General features: G+C 38.7%; 1 protein-coding gene and 1 non-coding gene across 5 annotated transcripts in view; both read right to left on the minus strand.

Annotated features, from left to right (window-relative positions):
* Positions 1-23058, minus strand: part of SLC25A13 (solute carrier family 25 member 13) — a 205807-nt gene that overhangs the window by 4275 nt on the left and 178474 nt on the right. For all 4 annotated transcript variants that reach the window (XM_017525168.2, XM_017525167.1, XM_017525165.2 and 1 more), the window contains one exon: positions 7598-7736. In XM_017525168.2, the coding sequence (XP_017380657.1) occupies positions 7598-7736 (139 nt within the window). The remainder of the gene's footprint in view (positions 1-7597; positions 7737-23058) is intronic.
* On the minus strand, positions 2856-2962 carry LOC119470680. Its single transcript, XR_005199621.1, has one exon. It is a non-coding gene; the product is annotated as a U6 spliceosomal RNA (small nuclear RNA).

The following is a 23058-nucleotide window of genomic DNA, read 5'->3' on the forward strand; positions in this document are numbered from 1 at the left end:
TGGCATCTTCAGATAGTGAATTTTATCTTTTATAAAATAATGCCTCTGTGCTTCTAAACACTATTTTGAAACCCTGTGTTCCATTTAGTATGGCATTAATATTGTTACTTGCTTATTGTTGATATTTGTCTGGGAATTTTTTTCAAGCAGTTGTCTTTCAATCTTTCTGTCACTTTTTTCTGAAACTTCTTATGACTAGCTTTTCTTTCAAAGCTCATCTCAAAGTGTTTGTTATTACTAATGGTACTGAATTCATTTACAGTGCTTGTGGCTATTAGACTTATTTCTGCCATCCTATGCTATTTTCTGTGCTTCATTTCCCTTTTGATCCCCACCGCTTCCCTGACTAAATATAAACGTTACATGCATTTGTTACTAGGTGTGCGTTTACAACGTGTGGAATTAATTAGCATTTGCATTCTCCAGCAAGGAGAGGACTTTGACGCACTGGCACTTTTGTCCTTCATTTGTCAGCCTCCCCAAAACCAGCCATTCTTGCATGAACACATAAGTCAGCAATAACGGAGACCTACCACAGGTTTAACTTCTATTTGCTGTTTCATATATCTCATCCCACATTTTCTTCCTTCTTAAATTCAATTTTTAATTGCTTCAGAGAAGGTCTGTTGGGAAGAAAGCTTTGAGTCCTTGTATATGAAAAACTAACTTTAGATTTGCCCTCCCCCTCCTGTGTGAGTGTGCCCAGGAACGTAATTACCACTCAAGGCATCTTATCCTTGGGATTTTGAAAATATCCAGTACTACAGATAAGAATGAGAAGTCAATCTTCTCCTACTGTTTGTTTTCTATTCTCCTTTTTCTTACTACTTTTCCCTAGGAACTCCTACGAAACAGATGTTAGACTTCCAAGATTAATTCTACCAGTATCTTAAATTTTCTCTCATTTTCTATCTCTATATTATTGTTACACATTACATTCTAGAGTGTTTTTTATTTCATGTATTTATTTTCCAGATGTCTAAATTTGGTCTTTGATCATATCCATTCTATCATTCAGGACTACCTCTTGATATTTAATTATGGCAATCTTTTTATTACTTTTCAAGAAAGCTTCTTTGCTGATTATTTCTTTCAAATCTGAGGACTCTAATTATATTAATTAATTATAGTTCTTAAAAGTTGTCTTCTGTCCCCTGAATTGCCTGTTTTCTCTCTAATTCTTTTGTTCACTTACCTTGTTGCTCCTTCATGTCTGAGGACCTCTGGCTGTCTATTGATATTATTCAAGTTCAAATGATAGGAGATTAGTAATATATACAAATGTTGTGGGTGACTTCTACCGTACTCTAGGTATGCATCACCCACAGGTCTCTCTCCTGAACAGAAGGGTCATCTGTGGGCTTTGTATAACTGGGTGCAAGCGGTTAGGATAGGCTGGCAGAGTGTGAACCTTCCAAACTGCTGAAACGTAGAGAACTTCACTTTGGGGGTAGAATATTTTATTTTAAATTTAAATTCTTCTTGGGAAGAGCTGCCATCAGTTTATTTTTTCCTACATCTATGGTAAAGGTCTGGAATTACCTTAAGTCCTTCCCTGCCTTCTATACATTCCTTATACTTATCCTCTCTAGGGAAGTGATTTCTTTCTTTAGAATTCAGCTCTGAGCTTTTAACTTGGATACAACTGTCTCCTGAAGCTCCATATGAAAACCAGGAGAGAGCATCAAGCCTGGCAATCCTGAAGAAAGTGTAGTTCCCTAACTCATGTTAGTAACTTACCCTAGAACCTCCAGGTCCACTCCAAGCTTTCTATTCTTCACTCAAAGGTTAACATTCTCTGGTTATGCTCTTGCGTTAGAGGTAGTTTCTCCTGCTGTGTTTTGGACTGTGGCATCTCTCAGTCCAGTTTCAGAGTCAATATGGCTATTTCCTGTCTACTGAGGGCCAGTGCTAACATTTTCTAGTGCCAATAAGGCATTTTTAAAAAATGCACTTCCTGACATTTTAAGGCATTTGGGAAGATAGGAGAGATGGATGAATATGCTCAGTCCATTGTCTTGATCCAATTTCTCCATTGTTTTAAAAAGGATTTAAGGACTGCTTTTAAACTATTATAACTTAGGCTTTATGTCCACATAATTAACAAATTTGTACCAAGAGTACTTTTCTCATAACACACAATCCAATGTTTGCAAAAGCAACATGATCACACATGCATAACACACTTCTATTTCTTTTTTTTTTAAATTTTTCCTTTTTTTTTAAATTGCATTTTAGGTTTTGGGGTACATGTGAAGAACATGCAAGATAGTTGCATAGGTACACACATGGCAGTGTGGTTTGCTGCCTTCCTCCCCTTCACCTATATCTAGCATTTCTCCCCATACTATCTCTCCCCAACTCCCCACCCCCCACTGTCCCTCCCCTATTTTCCCCCAACTGACCCCAGTGTGTAGTGCTCCCCTCCCTGTGTCCATGTGTTCTCATTGTTCAACACTTGCCTATGATTGAGGACATGCGGTGTTTGATTTTCTGCTCTTGTGTCAGTTTGCTAAGAATGATGGTTTCCAGGTTCATCCATGTCCCTACAAAGGACACGAACTCATCGTTTTTGATGGCTGCATAATATTCAATGGTGTATATGTGCCACATTTTCCCTGTCCAGTCTAACATCGATGGGCATTTGGGTTGGTTCCAGGTCTTTGCTATTGTAAACAATGCTGCTATGAACATTCGTGTGCATGTGTCCTTATAGTAGAACGATTTATAATCCTTTGGATATATACCCAGTAATGGGATTGCTGGGTCAAATGGAATTTCTATTTCTAGGTCCTTAAGGAATCACCACACTGTCTTCAACAATGGTTGAACTAATTTACACTCCCACCAACAGTAAAAATATGGAACGCTTCACGAATTTGCGTGTCATCCTTGCACAAGGGCCATGCTAATCTTCTCTGTATCGTTCCAATTTTAGTATATGTGCTGCCGAAGCGAGCACAATACACTTCCACTTCTGTGTATTGGAACAGCTTTTAAAGATATTTCTGTATTACAACTTAATGTCAAGCTAATTAATTCAAAGGTGAGACCATCACTACAGTTTGACTTGCTCCTATATCTTACCACTCTGATAAGAATCATCCGGTATTATAGAGCAGTCTATAAAATTTGAGTAGTATTAGATGTATTTTATTTGGCATTATCCTTAAGGCATATTGAAATGCCCTTCATTAATGAAAAAAACACCATGTTAATTATAGAGAATTAGAATTTGATTTCTTAAATTTCAGGATCCCTGCTTTGGTCTTCACTTTCTAACAAAGCTGAGGTACTTTGGCCAATGAATGTGAATTCAAATGTTGGTTAATCTTGTTCTATTCTGTGAAATAAGGGAGTAGATGTTCCAGTATTTAAATATAGTCCCAGTTTATAACCAGATACATAAACTAAAAAACAAACAAACAAAAACCAAAAAACCAAAACCCCAGAGTCTCTAAGTGAGGATACTAATAACCACTTTTGCTAAAAGGCTACATTAACTAAAACAATCTAACCTCAAGGATAATCAAATTTTTAGAAAGAAAAAAGTGAGATAATATTACTGAATAATTGAAATTACTATCAAAACATAAAGTGTCGTCATATTCATTTAATCACAGATCTGTACTATTTATAATAGGCTGATGTTCAGCAAAAAATATTTTATATATAAGTGATCAATTTAAATATGGTACAAATAAAAATAGTCATGATGCATTTTTGTTTTATAAGTTAGGGGCCAATAATTATTCATTGTAGTTGCCTGAAACTCCATCTAAAAAAGGAGGATTTTTATATTTTGAAAGAAGCTTTTCTCCTATTAATACTTTCTGGGATTCTCTGAATACCATGTATCCTCTCCCTAGGAAATGCCTTTGCTTTTCCTTGTAACCACGAAGTGAATGTGGGGACCTGATCCATCCTTCCCCCAACAACTCATTCAGGGTCAGCACACATTGGTGCTTGCTCACTGCCCTTCTTGGGGTTGCACAGGGCACAAAAGTCTGCTTGCCCTTCTTTATGCTGAACTCAGCTCTGCCTGAGCATCCCAGCAAGGTTCCACACACAGCCCTGCTCACTCCATGACATCACTCCTGTTCACTGAATATAGATTTTTTATATTTACCTTATAACAAAATGTATTATTAATCTTTTTTTAACTAATTCTAATATATTTCTTAGATACTTTAATTTTGATTTTCAGGTAAACAATCATTTATGAATAATGATTGCTTTCTTTCTTCTATTTATAGCTTTTTTGTTTTTTTATTTTACCATGCTGACTGGAACCTCCAAAATAAGGCTGTGAATAACAAAGATGAGAGAGGCATCCTTGTCTTGTTCCTAACTTTAACTGGACTGGTAGCTATGACATTGGCCACTGGCTTCTGATACCTGTTACTAAATTAAGAAAGTAGCTTACTTCACATTATACAAAAGACTATCAAGCTTTGTAGCTTATTCACTCTTTGAAGACTAAAATCAACAGGGCAACTTTGGTCTTTTCCCATTTTACCAGAAAGGGGGATCAGGAGGAAGGTGGATAATAATAGTCAATGCTCTTTAGGATAAATACCTAATGCATGCAGGACTTAAAACCTAGATGATGGGTTAATGGGTGCTGCAAACCACCATGGCACATGTATACCTATGTAACAAACCTGCATGTTCTGCACATGTATCCCAGAACTTAAAGTATTAAAAAAACAAACATAAAAAAGTCAATGCTCTATACTAAGTGTGGCAGCTAGCTCCGCAAATGGCCCTCAAAGATCTGCACTGATGACATTCACGCCTCTGCTTCTCTGTCATCTTGAGGCGAGGTCATAGAAGACACTGCAGCTTCTGCCTTGCTTTCTCTCTCTCTCTCAGACTTTGCTCTGGGGAAGTCAGCTCCCATGTTGTGAGGGTATCCAAGCTGACCTATGGAGAGGCCCACATGGCAAGGAACTGAGGCCTCCTCTCAATAGCTGTGTCATGGAGCCATCTTGAAAGTGGCTTCTCCAATGTCAGTCAAGCCTGGCTGCCATCGTGACTGCAACTTCATGACAGACCTGGAGCCAGAGGCAGCCAGTGAGCTGCTCCCACCCCACACCTGTTTCCTGACTCACAAAAACTGTGAGAAAATAAATATTAGTTGTGTTAAGCTGATTAAGTTTTGAGGGAATTTGGCATGCAGGAATAGATAATGAATACAGAAGGCATTTATAAAGACAACAGGATGGCGAGAGGGCTGAACTAATATCAGCATAGGTATGTCAACTACTTCAAACTCTCAAGAGTAATGGGGCATTGGCTGAAAAACAACCATACTTTTTACCAGCAAACTCACTTCAAAAATCTACTTCTCTTAAAAAAAAAAATTCAAGGTAAGGGAAAAGCCTTTAAGCATACTACCAACTATTTAAAATTTTTTGGAAAAAAATTAAAATATCTAAAATTGAGAAATAGATAAGATGCAGCAATTAGAAACTATGTTTGGAAAGCTTTAAATAATATGTAGTAAAATTACTATTATTATTGAATACTTACTATATAGCAGGCACTATTTTAGATCTTTACATCTATTAAATCACTTAATCCTCAGAATAATCTTGTAAGGTAAGACTATTCTTATCTCCAAATGCAGATGGAGAAATAGCAGAGAGGGACTGACAAGCGTGTGCAGTTCACACAGAGTGGAAACGCTGGATTTGCACTTGGGTAGTCCAACCCCACAAGCATGTGTCATTAACTGCTTTGTTATGATGGGTATCAATGCTTAACATCCAACCCTAAGTGAAAACTGTTTACACAAAGTGTGATCACAGCTCTGTGACAAACTTGAATGGGGGGAAATGAGCAAAAATGTTAAACAGTGATTATCTTACAGTAGTAAAATAATAAATAATATTTTTGTCATTTGCCTGTTTTAGTACTTTCCAAATATTTTACAATGAGTGATATTGCTTTCAAAATCATTTTAAAAAGGAAGAAAATGTGCCTTAAACACAAGAAATCTCACCAGTCATTTTATAACTCTGGTAGTATGGATTACCCTCCAGAGACAAAAATCGTTTCTGGGTAGCCGTCTTCTCTAAGAGAAGAGTTAAAAATGATATTTTTGTGGTGTGAGGAAAATGAGGCTTAGGAAAGAGTCACTTAACTTCTAATTTCACAGTTTATTTTTTGGAGTGATTGAGAGACAGATTCTTTTGGATTCAATATAATATTGGCTAATGTTTACTGAGGATTTACTATATGCTAAAACTATGCCAAGTCTTTCACAAGGATGTTCTCATTTGAGCCTCACACATACTCTGTAGTAGGTACAGTTATGATCTCCATTTATGGCTGAGGAAACCAAGGCTTATGAGAAGTGAAGTAACTTGCCCAAGGTCATACACTAATAAGCAGTACTTAGTTATTCTCATTAGGTCTTACTTTATTTCAAGGAAATAATTTGAAATAAATTATAACCTTTTGATTCAAAACATTTTCTCATTTACACATATATGAGAAATGACATCTAGGCCACCATGAGTCAAGCTAGAATTAAAATTGGGAATTTTATACTCAAGTCCTGAAATCATGATTTCTTGATGCAGATACAGTGGTATCATTGCTGCTAATATAACTGGGGTTTCCAAGAAGCCAGGAAAGAGTAACCCTGCCTCATATACCAGTATCACTGCCTTTGAGGAAAAGGGATTAAGAATTAAGGAGAAGCTACACAGGTTCCTGTGTCCAAGGGTTCCCCAAGCTGTAGCCAGGGTAAGTGGGGTGTGCACAAAACAGCAAGTTCCCAAAGCTGGGAGTTGTTCTCATGCTGTCTTTGAGAAAAGCATGGAGATTCTAGTTACATATCTGATGACAGTAGCACAGGTATCAAAAAGGTTTGGATCCAGGCCTCCTGTGACCACCTTAGAGTTTGTTAACTCATTAAATGTGACCACTTAGAGAGTTAATCCAGATTGTTCCTGCTTTTGGGGTCCCTGGACAAGAAGGCGCAGCAAAGAATGAACTGATCCCTGGCATGGCTAAGTATTTTCTATCGATGTTTTCAATGGAACACTGAAAAAGAGAAGATAGTTATTTCCATCTGTGATTTAATTACAACCATTCCCCCATAATACAAGGAGGAAACAGGTGTCTCTAACTGACCCAGGTCTTTTCTGGTTCTACTACATTTCTTTTCTCTATTATTTAAGTTCTGGACACACTTTTATGCACTATTTTGTTTAGACATCTTTAAGACACACATATTCAAATCTTTAAAAATTTCTGGCTAAACAGTTATCATTCTTATGCTATCAAGTGAGACTATGAAATGATATGGAACTTGAATTGGAGTTCCACAGTACCACAAAGTAAGCCAAGATTTAATGAGCCTTTTCTAGAGTTAAGAAATTAAGTTTGTCTAATAATCTCATCTGCCAAAAATGAAGATTAATTTTTTTCCTTTTTTTTAGTAGCTCTTCAGAGCAATCTCTAGCCAACTCACATGCACCCTGTCCAGAACTATCAGCAAAAAATTTCACTGTAGTAGCATGCAACTGGGGAAAGGGGGCAGCAAGGGTTGGGGAAATAACAGAACTCCATGGGGGACACTCACCAGCTATGGCACCAGCTAAGAGCAGGCTTCCTGGGCTAACCTGCCCATCTTCATTTGCAAAGGAAGCCTTCACATGAGCATAGCACGGAAAGTAGATGGCGGAGAAAGGAATGTCCCGCAGGAAGCATGCTTTGGCACCCTGTACATTTGCAAAGGAAGAAAAACCACATGAAACACATATCCCATTGAGGAGATCAAGCTTCTTTGGAACTCACCTCAGAACAAAATATTCCTGGAGAAGACCAAATTTGTACTCACACTTTGAAAGGGGAACAGAAAAAAATAACCCAAATTCTCCAGGTAATAAATCTAAACTTTGTTTTTATAACAAAAACTCGTTTTGTTATGTGCTGTGAGGAAAGGGGGTGGTGGTTCTCATTTATTAATGCTAAAACTTCAATTAAAACCTTATTGGAACTCTGCCTGTGACATCCTTTTAAATTCCTACTGGTGGCAAGTCACTGGCATTTCAAGAAAGATCTGTTCTCTGAAATCACCAAAGATGGGTAACAGCAGTCAAGATGCCTCTTTGTTTACACATTAGGAAGTAGACAAATTATATAGGTGGAAGGAAAAGGGGTTTGCTTTTTGTATTGTTTGGAATCTTTCCCAGAAAGACATTACACATACATAAAAAATTATATCTTTTCAGGGGGTTCATGGATCCTTCTAATTTACTTACATACTTACTTACCTGCCACCCAGGGTTTATGAAACACTGATAAATGCCTGCTCTAAAGCCTTGAAATATTCACAATAATCTGGATACATTTTAGAGCTCTGTGTAGAACAATCAGTTCCTACAGCAAAGTCTTTAACAGTTTCTGTTGCCAACAGAGGCCCAATGAATTGATGAGTGCCCAGAAATATGATATATTATAATGAAAACCACAACACATATATGGTGTTTTAGGTAGGCTGAATGGGAAGGAAATCATCCCTTTTCAACAAGCAATGATTTAATACCGTTTATTTCACAGATTTCTAATAACTAAAAATTTCCACCAAATACAGAGATTCCCAAAAGAAGAAAATGAATCTATCCAGAGTCAACAGATCTAGCCACACCCAGTGACATTTACTGAGGCCTAGTAATGCTGGATCTTTGGTATTTCTGACTGATGCTCCAAACTGTCAAAGTTCTTTAACACCACGTATCTGTTACTGTAGCCTTTGTTTTCCCGACACACACATCTCGCTCCCGACTCAAAGTCAGCTTGTGGGTAATAAAACCCTTAGTCTTTTTTTCATATGAACTACTATTAATGCAAGTCTACTATAACTTAATCTGATGTCCTGCCTTACACAAGTAACACAGGCAGGACATCGGATTTAATCCTATTAAGTTGCATCCTAATTTGGCTCATCCTTCCAACCAGAACAAATGCTTGGAATCTGTATTCTGTCATATTGACTCTTTCTCAGTCAACTCACCCATAGATGCATAAGCATGCCTCTGTTCACTCTGTGTACACAGGTATTCAAAGAAGCACCCATCTACCTCATATACTGCCAACCAGCTCAGGCTTCTGTATCTTGTCCACTCCCAAACCGTTACATGTTTAATTAAGTTTAGAATCACGGCCAGGCGCAGTGGCTCACATCTGTAATCCCAGCACTTTGGGAGGCCGAGGCTGGCAAATCATGAGGTTAGGAGAAACCCCGTCTCTACTAAAAAATACAAAAATTAGCTGGGCATGGTGGTTGTGCATGTAATCCCAGCTACTCGGAGGCCGAGGCAGGAGAATCGCTTGAACTCGGAGTTGGAGGTTGCAGTGAGCTGAGATTCCGCTACTGCGCTCCAACCTGGCGACACAGCGAGACTCTGTGTCAACAAAAAAACAAAAAAAAGAATGATGACAATATCCACCATACCCAGGCTACTCATATTAGGCATGTGCAAACTAATGTCCTGTACAGGTAATCTATCAATTGCACATGTACTAAGGGCAATGCCCTTGTCTTGCTCAGAGGGCACCCTGGAGGTGGTTCCAGAGACAAGTCTAAAACTCAGGACTCTAAGAGTTTTTTCCACTTATCCCAGCTCTTTCAAAAGGAAAAAGTACAGTATTAATGTTAACATCTGTGTTTAATATCCAATCCTTTTCTTACAATAAGTTTTTTTTTTAAGTTATAATTCGAGCAGTTATTGTGTAAGAGTAATAGTATCCCTGTTTAGTTTGTTTTTCCTTCCTTTTCCCTTTTTGCCCCCAAGCCTTCTCCTAAGTGTTGCTAGCTATTCACCCACATGTAGACTCAGTCAAGAAGATACTCAATTTAGACATCAAATAATCAACTCAAATGACAATCGCTTAAATCTTATGTCTGGCTCCCTCAGTATAGTAAAAAATCTCCATATCCAGTTACCCGGGAGGCTGAGGCAGGAGAATTGCTTGAACCCGGGAGGCAGAGGTTGCAGTGAGCTGAGATCGCACTACTGCACTCCAGCCTGGTGCCCAGCGACAGAGCGNAAAAAAATCTCCATATTACTGACTTCCTAAAAAAAAAAAAATCACTTTGGAATAATTTTTTAGGTTGGTATAATTCTTCCCACAAATTTTGCTTCATACTCTATTAGTTTTTACCTTTAACCACATTTCCCAATGTTTGCATCTTACAGCCAAGCTTTAGTCTGTGCTCTCATTTTCTTTGCTGGTATTTTCCCTTTTAAGATTTTTTTCCTTATTATAAGATACCGAGTGCTTATTATAGAACAGACAGAAAAGCATTAAAATTTTTAGTTGCTCATAATTTTCAACAGCCAGAGATAACCTCTACAAGTACTGTAAATGTATTGGAGCATTTCCATCAGTAGAAATACTGACAATCATTCCATAGATAAGACCATGCTTGAGTGGTTCTGGGTTATACTTTTTCTTCTTAAATACATAGTGTATGTTTTTTGTTTGTTTTGGGTTTTTGGGGGGGCCGTTTTTGGGGGGGCCATTTTTGGTATTATGATCTAATACCTCTTTTCTTAGCCAATTTGCCTAAGTTTCCTTTCTATTCATTGTTTCAAAATAACAACTGCACTCTTTGGTCCTGGCTGTCATGTAGATTAGGCCCAATATGCCCACTCTTATCAAAGCTTTGTAAGGCCTTCACTTTCCCAGTTTCCTCTCCCTGGCCAGCCTGATGCTTTCCCCATAAAGCTACTCAATGCCCCATTCATCTAATCAAGGTACGCCTGTCACTCTGCATCTTCTTTGATGACTGTTAAAGTGGGAACATTAACCTCTTAAATACTACCTCTTCATTCATTTCAACCCCAAATACCACCCTTTCCACTGAGGATCTTTTAACTAGAAGATAGACAAAAAGTAGATTCTCCATCGCTCCACATTGTCTACCCTTTCTCAATACTATTCTGAATCTTCTTCATGCCTCTGCATCTGCCACATCTGCCTATGTCAGTGTTCTCTATTTCAGAGTGTAAACAACCAGGGACCAGAAACTATTGTCTGATTTCATTTATAAAACACTTGGCAAAATTTGTGGCTTTCAGTGGAGCCTAAGACATGCTACTAATGACACTGATTTTGCTTTGCTAATTCTAGAAAAAAAAAAAATCACACCTAAAAAGAGCAATAAGAGGCTTTGGGATATGTTGTCAGATTTCTATAAGAAAATTAATGTGGCCAGGCGTGGTGTGGCTCCTGCCTGTAATCTCAACACTAGGAGGCTGAGGTGGGCGGATCACCTGAGTCAGGAGTTCAAGACCAGCCTGGTCAACATAGTAAAACCCCATCTCTACTAAAAATACAAAAATTAGCTGGATGTGGTGATGGGTGGCTGTAATCACAACTACTTGGGAGGCTAAGGCAGAAGAATTGCTTGAGTCCAGGAGGTGGAGGTTGCAGTGAACTGGGATCGCTCCACTGCACTCCAGCCAGGGCAACAGAGTAAGACTCCATATTAATAAAATAAATAAAATAACATTAACTTATGTCTTGGGAAAATATATCAGAAACTAAAACCAAGCTTTTAGCTTTATTTATTTATTTATTTCCTGAGGTGGAGTTTCACTCTTGTCGCCCAGGCTGGAGTGCAGTGACACGATCTTGGCTCACTGTAAGCTCTGCCTCCTGGATTCCAGCGAATCTCCCGCCTCAGCCTCCCAAGTAGCTGGGATTACAGGCACCCGCCACCACGCCTGGCTAATTTTTTGTATTTTTAGTAGAGATGGGGTTTCATCATGTTGGGCAGGCTGGTTTCGAACTCCTGATCTCAGGTGATCCACTGGTCTCGGCCTCCCAAAGTGCTGGAATTACAGGCATGAGCCACTGCGCCTGGACACTTTTAGCTTTTCAAAGAAAGATATATTATCTGTCGGAGATATAAGAAAATATAGGAGGAAACAGTCACTTATTTTGTACTGAAACATTAAAGTTAAAAAAAGGGGATGAGGGGAGAAGGAAAAACAGATTAACCTGTCTTATGCTATGTGGCTTCACTATGATCAGAAGGCCATAGGAAGACATGACCTGAAATTATAAACACCCCTGACACACAGAAAGAGTAAAGGCACATGAAAAATCAGCTGGGTTTTCTGAAGAAGGACCCATGAGTGTTCCACCTTCTTAGAGCCTCCTCCTTCTTCCTTGCCTGAAATCATGACAGTAATCATGTATCCCTGTTACAGAGGCATCTACAAGAGATGTGAGATGTACTTCAGGAGATGTTGGAAAACACCTCTACATAGCTGAGAAGAAAAATGGCTTGATCAAAAACAAAATATACAAACAATTTAATATCTATATATATAAAACCCTGAGGAGAGGGTAGAGCTGCCTTGTGCAACACTAAAGGAAAAATGCCTAGAAATAGGTTGTATTTCATTTTTCAGGAATCAAGCAATGTGGTCAAAGTGTTTATGGAGACTAGAAAAATGTTAGGATATGTAAGAAGTCTTTGGTGCCTGATTATCTGAGGAAAAGAAAGAAATGGAAAAGTCAAGGAAACAAAAGAACTTTTACCCAGTATGATCATCCTGTCACCCCAACCATGTGATAAGCATCTGTAGAAATCAAAACCAGAACCTTCCTCAGCTGACCAAAATACCCAAGGCTACCTTCTTCAGGTGACTGGGGCAACTGAAACTTTGGGAATGAATGAAGTAATATGAGTGGAAGTCCTTAGATATCCACTGCATTGCAAACATTAAGGGACACAAATGTGTTCACCTGGAGGGCTGTGTCTCCTTGCCTCTCCTGGTACCTGCTCTAGTGTCTCCCTGCAGCAAATATGTCTCCCAGTAGAGTCAGGAGGCAGTCCTTCCCTCTCTTGCACTGCAGGTGTCAATCAAAGCCCAATTCCCAAGGAAAGACGCAGACTTATTAAATTTCCCTGGCCTCCTTTTCCCCACCACTTCCTTTAGGTCTTAGGCATAAAGGCAGGTGCCAATTTGTAAGACTGCCTTAGGCAATACCTGACCTGTTGCTCTTGCACAATGAAAAGGGAAGCAGGATGTTAAAAAGACTTAAAGTTCCAAGGGTGAAAATGTTTCTCTCCCGGATTCTTTGATAAATCCTTCACTTTGTGGTGAACACCCATTCTCCAGTACTACAGCAAAACACAAACCTGTTTGACTTGAATTCTACTTGTCCCAAGTATAATTTTTACTAAGTGATCAGCCATTCTGAACAGGCAACTTTATAACAAAGGGAAGCATTCCATGCCTTAGACCTCCATCAGTAACACAAAAATAGTACTTTGGTAATTTAAGAATTAATAAGTTACAAAGGTGTGCCACTTAGAAAAAAATCTTTAAGCATTCTTGCCATATAAGAAAATCCCCACGTTTTCCTGTTTTGAGTATTTTTTTTTTTTTTTACCTATTTTCTAAGCAGCTCTACCCTTAAACATTCCCAATTGGCCCTGAATTTCCTTAGTACATACCACAAGCACTTGGGGAAAATTAATAAATGCAAAATACAAGCCTCTAATCTCTTTCTATTCATTAAATACTTTAAAGATGAGAAATTTGGGGGTTCTTCTTCTTAAATAAAAGGCACACTAATATCCAGACAGGGACAACAAAAATCATCTCAGGATAGACCTATGTTATAAACTTGAATCAAAACTTAGATGTAGTTAATTATCAACTCTGCCTCCATTCCAATTCTATATCATGCTAAAGTCTCACCATCATCGTTCTACTTAAGGTCTAGAAAAAGTACTTTAAGAGCAGGCCTCACTTAACTTCAAGTTAACAGTCCACAATTGACATAGGCCAATTAGGCTTAGAAATTCTGGTGGCAGAATCATCATGGCAAAAGAATCATTTGTTTTGCTTCTCATGCCTTTTTGATGTGGACACTGTGCTGAAAGCCCAAGGAAGCTTTAATCAATTCTCAAGTTGCTAGGATCGTCCCTCAAGTTTATTTTGCCAGCTCTACCTGGCATGAAGTTGCTAATAGATATAACACAACAGTATTTGTATCTCTCTTTTTCTCTCTCTCTCACTGTAACACATGCACAGCAATTTCCAATATCTCTTTTTCTTCTTTTAAAACTCTTCATCTTGGATGGTAAATCACCTGCCCAATCAATCCAAAGTGGGGAAAAAACAGTCCTGAAGGATGGTGCTGATAAAGAAGTCAGGGCCAGGGCAGGTCTTTTCGCATGCTAATTCCTGCTTATTCTAGCTATACCTGCAAACACAGCTCTAAACAGACTATTTCTAATACAGGGAAAGGTAATTACACTTACAAAGGCACCTCTGTGTCGGGCCGGGCACCAGGAGCCAGCAGGTCTGGGAGACGGAGGCTTAACAGAGACTCCAGCAGTGAATGCACATTGTCTAGCACGGGGGAAAATGCCAGACTGGGGACCCTGCAGCATTCAAGACAACAGTGGTGCACCTTGTCTGAGAAGGTTATTCAATGCTTCTGGCACCTGTCGTCAGAGCCACCCAGCCCTCTTTTCCTACCTTACAGGTTTAGAATTTATTTGGCATGTATAATTATATATTTTGATCTTGGAGCTACAAACAATGGGCAGCATGTCATGACTTGATCCCTTAGCATTCCTCATGGTTTCCCCCAAGCAAGTTAACCCTTAGATACACAGCTTGGCAGTGCCTTTCCAGCCCAGTGAAAGGACGGTTAGATCCCACCTACGTGGCTGAGATTTGAGGTGGGTGAGTTTCAGCATCTTGCTGAGAAATATCAATGGTGCCAAGACTTACTATGCAATTGTGTCACAGTGTTAAAACCAAATAAGCCAGCCAACATTTGAAGACTTGATATCAGTGAAAATGAAAATTACTTCAATTTGAATATAAAATATTCAACGCCCATTACTTGGTTTCTTCAGTTCAGGGACTTTAGGGATATGGGCTTCTCCTTAATTTCATTGCAATTCTAACAAAATCATCTTGACAACTCTGGGTTTCTTGAAGGAAATGCTGCTTGTGTCAGTTCTAGTTCTCTATTGTTCTACTGTTGTACATTGCTTTGCCATCAACAATGCTCATCGCTGAGATGGACTAAAAACCCTAGACATGGCACAGAGGAATGCTATTACATGGAATTTTAGTCCCGAAGCTGCTAGTCACATCACCTTCACAAAGCTAATCTGTAAAAGATGTCCCACCTTTTCAATTATTCTTTCCTTTCCTTTCATGTTTTCCTCTCATCATTTTTCTCCCTTCCCTCTGCTTCATCACCTGTTTGGAAGATGTAAAGTCTATTTCTAGCCTGTTTACTCTGACGGTTGTAACATGCATACTGAACTTACTGTAGTCTTTGTTTTCTTTTCCTTCCTCCTGTGCAATACATGTACTTTAGACTACTTAAAAGGATCCCCATTTTATCAATATGCACTTTAATTCTGGCTTTAAAAATATTAAGCGTTTCAAATTGCTTAATATTGCTTAAATTATATGTATATTTAAATCAAGGCAATGTTATTTAGACTGTTAAAGTGAACTAAATATGGCCTGAGAAGGACTTCATACTTCTATATTTGAGTCCTTGTAGATGAACTACAACCTAACTTAATAGGTAGGGAAGACTGAAAACCTAACTAGGAGTATGCACCTGTAACAATAGCTAAGTCTTGGCCAATTCCAGCAGCCATACTTCAACCACTCATACACTGCTCAGTGTTCAAACTGTGCTTAAATCGGGCAAATACAGAGCTGTAACCAATCCAGCTGTTCCTGTACCTCACTTCCAGTTTCTGTATGCCACTTCCCTTTTTTGTCTATACATTTTCTTCCACCAAGTGGCTGCACTAGTCTCTGAATCTGTTGTCATTCTGGGGGCTGCCCGATTCACAAATCATTCATTACTCAATTAAACTCCCTTAATTCAGCTGAAGTTTTTCTTTTAACAAGACTAAACATTTACTACTTTCTTTGCTATTCATTCCTGTCACATCGCCACCTGGGATCACGTTCTAGAATTTCCTTCATTAAAGTTCTACTGGTAATACACTTTTTGAGTTTTGCTAGTCTAAAAAGCATCTTTACCCTTTTTTTCTTGAGACAGAGTTTCACTCTTGCTGCCCAGGAGTGTTTCACCACTCTATGTGCAACAGAGGAGTTGCACATAGAGCAGTGCAACACAAGGAGAATACCGGCTCGGCTAACTGGTTAGCCCTAGTGGTTGCTGTGGTAGAGAAATGGTGCTCATACAGTGTATGGAAGAGGGTTTGAAAAAAGAGCTTTTTACTTTCTCCTTGGACTTCGTGATCTACATCAAGAAGAAAAACAAATTATCAGAGGGCACTGCTTGCATAATCATTGCACATTTTAAAGGAAACTTGTCAAGAGAAAGTTTCAGGAACAACCAGATTGAGCATCTCTTCAATAAGACGCTCTGCCCATAAGATTTCTAGCCATTGGTAAAGCAGATTTTTTTTAGACGGTGTCTGCTCTTGTTGCCCAGGTTGGAGTGCAGTGGCACAAGCTCAGCTCACTGCAACCTCCACCTCCCAGGTTCAAGCAATTCTGCCTCAGTCTCCCAAGTAGCTGGGATTACAGGCATGCGCCACCACGCTGGCCAATTTCTGTATTTTTAGTAGAGAGGGCACTTGTCCATGTTGGTCAGGCTGGTCTTGAATTTCTGACCTCAGGTGATCTGCCCTCCTTGGCCTCCCAAAGCACTGGATTACAGTGTAAGCCACTGCACCTGGCCTACCCTTGTTCTTGAAAGAAATTTTTACAGGGTATACAAGTCTAGGTTAAAAGGTTTTTTTCCTCCACATACTGAAGACACTTCCATTCAACTGTCTTCTGGTTTCCACTGTTCCCATTCTTATGCTAGCTGTCAGTTCAACCACTGCCCCTTTGAAGGTAAATTGACCTTTTTTTCTCTGGCCACTTAAAAGCTTCTCTTTAGCTCTGGTATTTAGCAGTTTGCCTCTGATGTATCCAGTCTGGATTATTTTTATTTATCCTACACCTGCAATTTGTTGTACTCCCCACTCCACGGCCCAAAACAGGGTCTTGCTCTACTGCTTAGGTTACAGTGCAGTGGTGCAATCATGGTTCACTACAGCCTTGACCTCCTGGGCTCAAGTGATCTTCCCACCCCCGTCTCCCAAGTAGCTAGGTCTACAGGTGCGTGACATCATGTCTAACTAATTAAAAAAAAATGTTTGGTAAAGATGAGGTCTCACTTTGTTGCCCAGGCTGGTCTGGAACTCCTGAGCTCCCAAAGTGCTGGGATTACAGGTGCATGCCATTGCATCCAGCCTTTTGTACTTCATGAATCTTAGATCAATGGCTTTCATTAGTTCTGGAAAATCTTTAGCCATCATCTCACCTTTTCTTCCAGTTTTCTGTTTGTTAGACCATCTCATGCTTTCCTCTGCTGGGGGTCCAGAAAATGATACCCCCAAAGTATGGCTGTTTTGCTATGTTGAATGCTTTGAAAATTGAAAGGCCTCAGAAATAAGCCTCAAAACCAAGATCTCTCTCTAAGACCTCCTCCCATCCCCGCCTCCTCTCATCCTCTGTCTCTCCCAAGCACGGCATGAAGCTGTTCTCTTATCCATCTAGAAACCAGATTCCCAAAGAGTAACATAATTGCCTTCAACCCTTTCCCTGAAATTTTATTAACCAGAGAAGATCGAAACCCATATCACAAAGGAAGAGACTGAATATTAAACACAACACCTAGAACCCAGACAACTTCTGTCCCAAATATTGTGTGCTCTCTGGTCCCATTCAATTTCCAAAGATAGTTATTTACTTAGCATTGTTTGAGCCCTGGGTTCATTAATACCCTTAAAAATCATTAACTCCTATACCTCTTATGCCCCCTTCCCCTATGAAGAAGGGTATGTATACATCTGTACCCCACTGGGTCATCGAGTAATCATTCTTCTGTGATTCTTCCATGCTATGCATGTTAAAATAAATTTGTATGCCTTTCTCTCCTATTAATTTCTCTTTTGTCAGTTCATTTTCAGTCAACCTTCAGAGGGTGAAAGGGAAAGCGTTTCCTCTTGAACCCTAAATACACATGTATGTCTTCAGTCTTTGTCTCTCAGAAATGCATTCTGGATAATTTATCTTCCAGTTGACTAATTCTCTCTTAGGCTGTGTTTAATCTGTTGTTAAAGCCATCTGTTGAATTTATTTATTTATTTATTTATTTTGAGACAAGAGTCTCACTCTGTCACCCAGGTTGAAGTGCAGTGGTGTGATCATGGCTCGCTACAACCTCAATCACCCGAACTGAAGATAGATCCTCCCACCTCAGACTCCTGAGGAGCAGAGATTACAGGTAGGTGCTACTACACCTGGCTAATTTTTAAAATTTTTTGTAGAGATAGGGTTTTGCCATGCTGCCCAAGCTGGCTGAATTTAAATTTTAATCATTATAAATATTCTATATCTTTTACTTTTAAAAAATAAAACATTTGTTTTATATTTCTGATAATTTTGAAATTTTAAATCTTTGTGTTTAAAATGTTTCTTGTTGTTTTCTGTTATCTCTTCTTAAAGTGTCTTATTGCCTTGTGTGACTTAGGGTATTTTTTTATTGTGAGCTGCTCATTTTCCTGGTACCATTATCTACAAAAACTCTTTGAAGTCTGGGTTGAAGGTAGTAGGTTCCTCTAGAGATAATTGTGGGTTTTTTTTGTTTTGTTTTGTTTTGTTTTGTTTTTGTTTTTTTGGAGACAGGGTTTCTCTGTGTTGCTCAGGCTGGAGTGCAGTGGTGCAATCTCAGCTCACTACAACTTCTACCTTTCGGGTTCAAGTGATTCTTGTGCCTCTGCCTCCTTAGTAGCTGGAACTACAGGTGCGAACCACCATGCCCAGCTAATTTTTCTGGCCAGATGGTCTCAAACTCCTAGTCTGAAGTGATTCAACCACCTCGACCTCCCAAAGTGCTGGGATTACAGGTGTGAGCCACCACGCTCAACCTGTGTTTGCTTTCCTCAGGCCTTGGAATACTATCAAGACTATTTATTTTTTATTTATTTTTAAATTTATTTATTTATTCTTGAGACAAAGTCTCACCCTGTCGCCCAGGCTGGAGTGCAATGGCACTATCCTGCTCACTGCAACCTCCACCTCCCGGGTTCAAGTGGTTCTCCTGCTTCAGCCACTCGAGTAGGTGGGATTACAGGCATGCTCCACCATGCCTGGCTAATTTTTTGTATTTTTAGTAGAGATGGGGTTTCACCATGTTGGTCAGGCTGGTCTTGAACTCCTGACCTCGTGATCCACCCGCCTAGGCCTCCCAAAGTGCTGGGATTACAGGCCTGAGCCACCGTGCCCAGCTCAAGATGATTCAAAAATAAATTTCTAACTTGAAGTTTTTCATGTCACTTAAAAAATATAAATTCAGCCTGCAAGCCCATTGAGAGCAGTTTGAAGTCTCTGATTCATGGGGGAGTATTTCCCTGCACCCACCTCTTCTCTCCCTTCACTGAGAGGCAAGGCAATTTTCCTTGTAGCCTAGGGTAGAAGGGAACATTGTTATTTTACCCTTCCACTGAGGGTATAGCCCTTTGGGGTACCAACTTCATGGGGGAGGATTTTCTTAAGGACTGGGAATAGGATAAGAAAAGAGTGATGTCTATGGTAGAAACTTTCAGGAGGCACTATCAGGAATGTGTGCATGTAGCATTGACATCTGGGAGTAAATGCCTTCTTAAACTGCATCCTAAGTGCCCTGCTTGCTTCACCTTAGTCCTAGCCCTGTTTGTTTGTTTTTTGATACTTAGCACTTTAGGCAGTACCTGATTGAACCAAGACTTCTAAAATTATTGTTCACATTCAAGTGTTTGGCATACGCCATCAAGGCAAAAAAGAGCTTTATGGTTCTGCTTACCTCATCTATTTTTAGGCTTGAATATTCCTTACTCCCTTGACTTGTATCTGGAAACAGTTACAAAATACATTATCCAACATTTTTAGTTTTTTTCAGTTGGATGATCAGTTAAAATCTGCTCTACAGGCCAGGTGTGGTAGCTCATGCCTGTAATCCTGGGAGGCTGAGGCAGGCGGATCATGGGGTCAGGAGATTGAGACCATCTTGGCCAACATGGTGAAGCCCTGTCTCTAATAAAAATACAAAAATTAGCTGGGCATAGTGGCGCATGCCTGTAATCCCAGCTACTTGGGAGACTGAGGCAGAATTCCTTGAACCTGAGAGTTGGAGGTTGCAGTGAGCTGAGATTGCACCACTGCACTCCAACCTGGGCAACAAGAGCAGAACACTGTCTAAAAAAAAAATCTGCTTTACCAATGGCTAGAGATCTTATGGAAGAATGTCTTATTGAAGAGATGCTCAATCTGGTTGTTCCTGAAACTTTCTCTTGACAAGTTTCCTTTAAAATGTGCAATGATTATGCAAGCAGTACCCTCTGATAATTTCTTTTTTTCCTTCTTGATGTAGATCACGAAGTCCAGGGAGAAAGTAAAAAGTTCTTTTTTCAAGCCCCCTTCGATACACTCTATAAGCACTATTTCTCTACCACAGCAACCACTAGGGCTAACCAGTTAGCTGAGCTGTTATTCTCCTTGTGTTTCACCACTCTATGTGCAACTCTTTTATTATTATTATTTTTTTTTTGAAAGACAGGATCTCAACTCTGTTGCCCAAGGTGGAGTTCAATGGTGCAACCACAGTTCACTGAATCTCCTGGGCTCAAGCTAATCTCTTGCCTCAGCCTCCTGAATAGCAAGGACTACAGGCACACATCACCAAGCCCAATTAATTTTGATTTTATTTTTTATATTTAGTAGATATGACATTTTGCTGTGTTGCCAAGGCTGGTCTCAAACCCTTGAGCTCAAGCGATCCTCCTGCCTTGGCTTCCCAAAGTGCTGACTGAGATTACAAGCATGAGCTACTGTTCCCAGCCCATGGGCAAAATCTTCTGAATGCTTCATCCGTGAAGAGGATGATTTAGATACAGAAGTATATTGCATTCAAAGAAATACATACTTAAAATGTATCATCTTAAATATGGATTTGTATCTGAATTATTCTTCTACTCCACATCAAAGACAGTACATTACAGGAGTAGGAATACAGGTTTTATAATCAGAGACCTGGTCTCAGATCATCACTTTACTATTTAGCAGCTATCTAATGTTGGGTAAAGTTCTTAAAATCTCTGTACTTCAGGTTCTTCATGTATAAAATTGAGTAATATTTGTACAAACACATTAAAACTTAAATCCAAAGATTAATATAAAGTAGCTAGTATAGTACCTAGCACAAGGATCTCCAATCAAAGATAATTCAATAAAAGGTGATAATAATTACTATTATCAATGAAAGCACACTGTCCTGTTGGAGTGGAAAATGGAAATATATATAATACATAATTTTAACAAAATATGAGTACCATGTGGTTTCATACCTGAATCACAATAGAGTTCTATGTTTATCAGGCCAACTTTTTATTCAGTGGAAGACCTAATTCTACTAAGCACATTTATACTAACAGTTTGTTAAATCGATCATACATCACATGGGCTTCTTTGGTTGTTACAAGGCGTATCTTTTATAGTTAATGCATTTCTTAAGCTGGCCATTTTTTAAGTACATCTCTTGGTCACAATTAGAAACCAGAGAATAAAAAGATGACTCAGTAGAAACGTATCTATCACTTCTGGAAAATATATTCGGAGTACCTTACAAACAGTGGATAGCTAGCATCATTTAACATACTTTTTAATATGAAGATATGAAGGCTAGCATATTTTAAAAGTTTAGATAAAATTAAAAAGTGCTGTCCTAAAACTAATATTGTGGGTCCTTAGCAAAAAAAAAAAAAAGAAAGAAAGAAAGAAAACCAGTAATAAGAATAACTTGGTAAAATGTCTGTCTCTGGAAAGATAGGTTATCTGCGGCTTAGGCTGAGAAACTAGCATTTTATTGTTAGATACTCTTTTGTATCTGAATATTCTCCCTTAAAAAAGGTACTGCCTTTTAAAATCAAATTTTAAAAGAACTTTATGACACTACAATTATATGTTTCTCTTCTCTCACCTTTTAATGTAGATCACTTTGAAGACAATGATACTGTACACATCTTTGGTACTCTAGCATCTAATAGTGTTAGCACTCAATATATATTTGGTGAAAGAATTAAAGAATGGTTAAAAAATCAATCATCTGCTGACACTTTAAGGAATCCCTTTTTTCTAGCACCTTTGGCACACTCAATTCCTCTGGGCATTGTTTTATAAAAATAATATTTTTCAAGCCATCTCCTTTTAATTTGCTATTCTAAAGTCCAAAGCAGAAGACCCAGCCTGGAGAGGTTGTTGACCACACAGCATTGGAAATTACCCAGGACTGGAGTAATATGGAAGAAACTAGGTATTCCTGCAAGAATCCCTTAATTGACACTCAATAATCAAAAGTTGATAACAACTAACAAACACATCACGTGTACTATGAGCTAAACTCCACCCTATAAGCTTTACATGCATTATTTTAGTAAATCCACACAATGATCCTATAATGTAGGTATGATTATTATCCTCTTTCTACAGATGATGAGTCAACCAGTCATCTGAAGTGCAGGGACAAGAAATTTTGTAAAAAAAAAAAAAAAAAAAAAAAAAAAAAAAAAAAAAAAAAAAAAAAAAATCACACACACACATCTTTTTTTTCAAACTAAGTGTTGGGTACTATGCTCCCTACCTGGGTGACTGAATCCCAAACCCCAGCATCATGTAATATACCAATGCAACAAACCTGCACATGAACCCCTGAATCTAAAATAAATTTAAAATTATTTTTAAAATTTCTTTTTTTTCCAGTTTTTGTTTAATAAAGCTTTAAGCAGAAATTATGGATATTATATGACCTGTAGTATTTTTCAAATGTTCACCTATATTAGATACAAAACCTGGCTCCTTGAGGTATACTTGATACTCTCTCCTTAAATTCCTAAAAATCCTTCCTTAAGTGAGAGAATAAAAGTCTATCAGTAGTAGAGCACAACATTTTTATTTACTTACGTATTTCAATTTT

This window comes from Cebus imitator, unplaced genomic scaffold, assembly GCF_001604975.1.
Source record: "Cebus imitator isolate Cc_AM_T3 unplaced genomic scaffold, Cebus_imitator-1.0 Scaffold37, whole genome shotgun sequence".
Lineage (NCBI taxonomy): Eukaryota > Metazoa > Chordata > Mammalia > Primates > Cebidae > Cebus > Cebus imitator.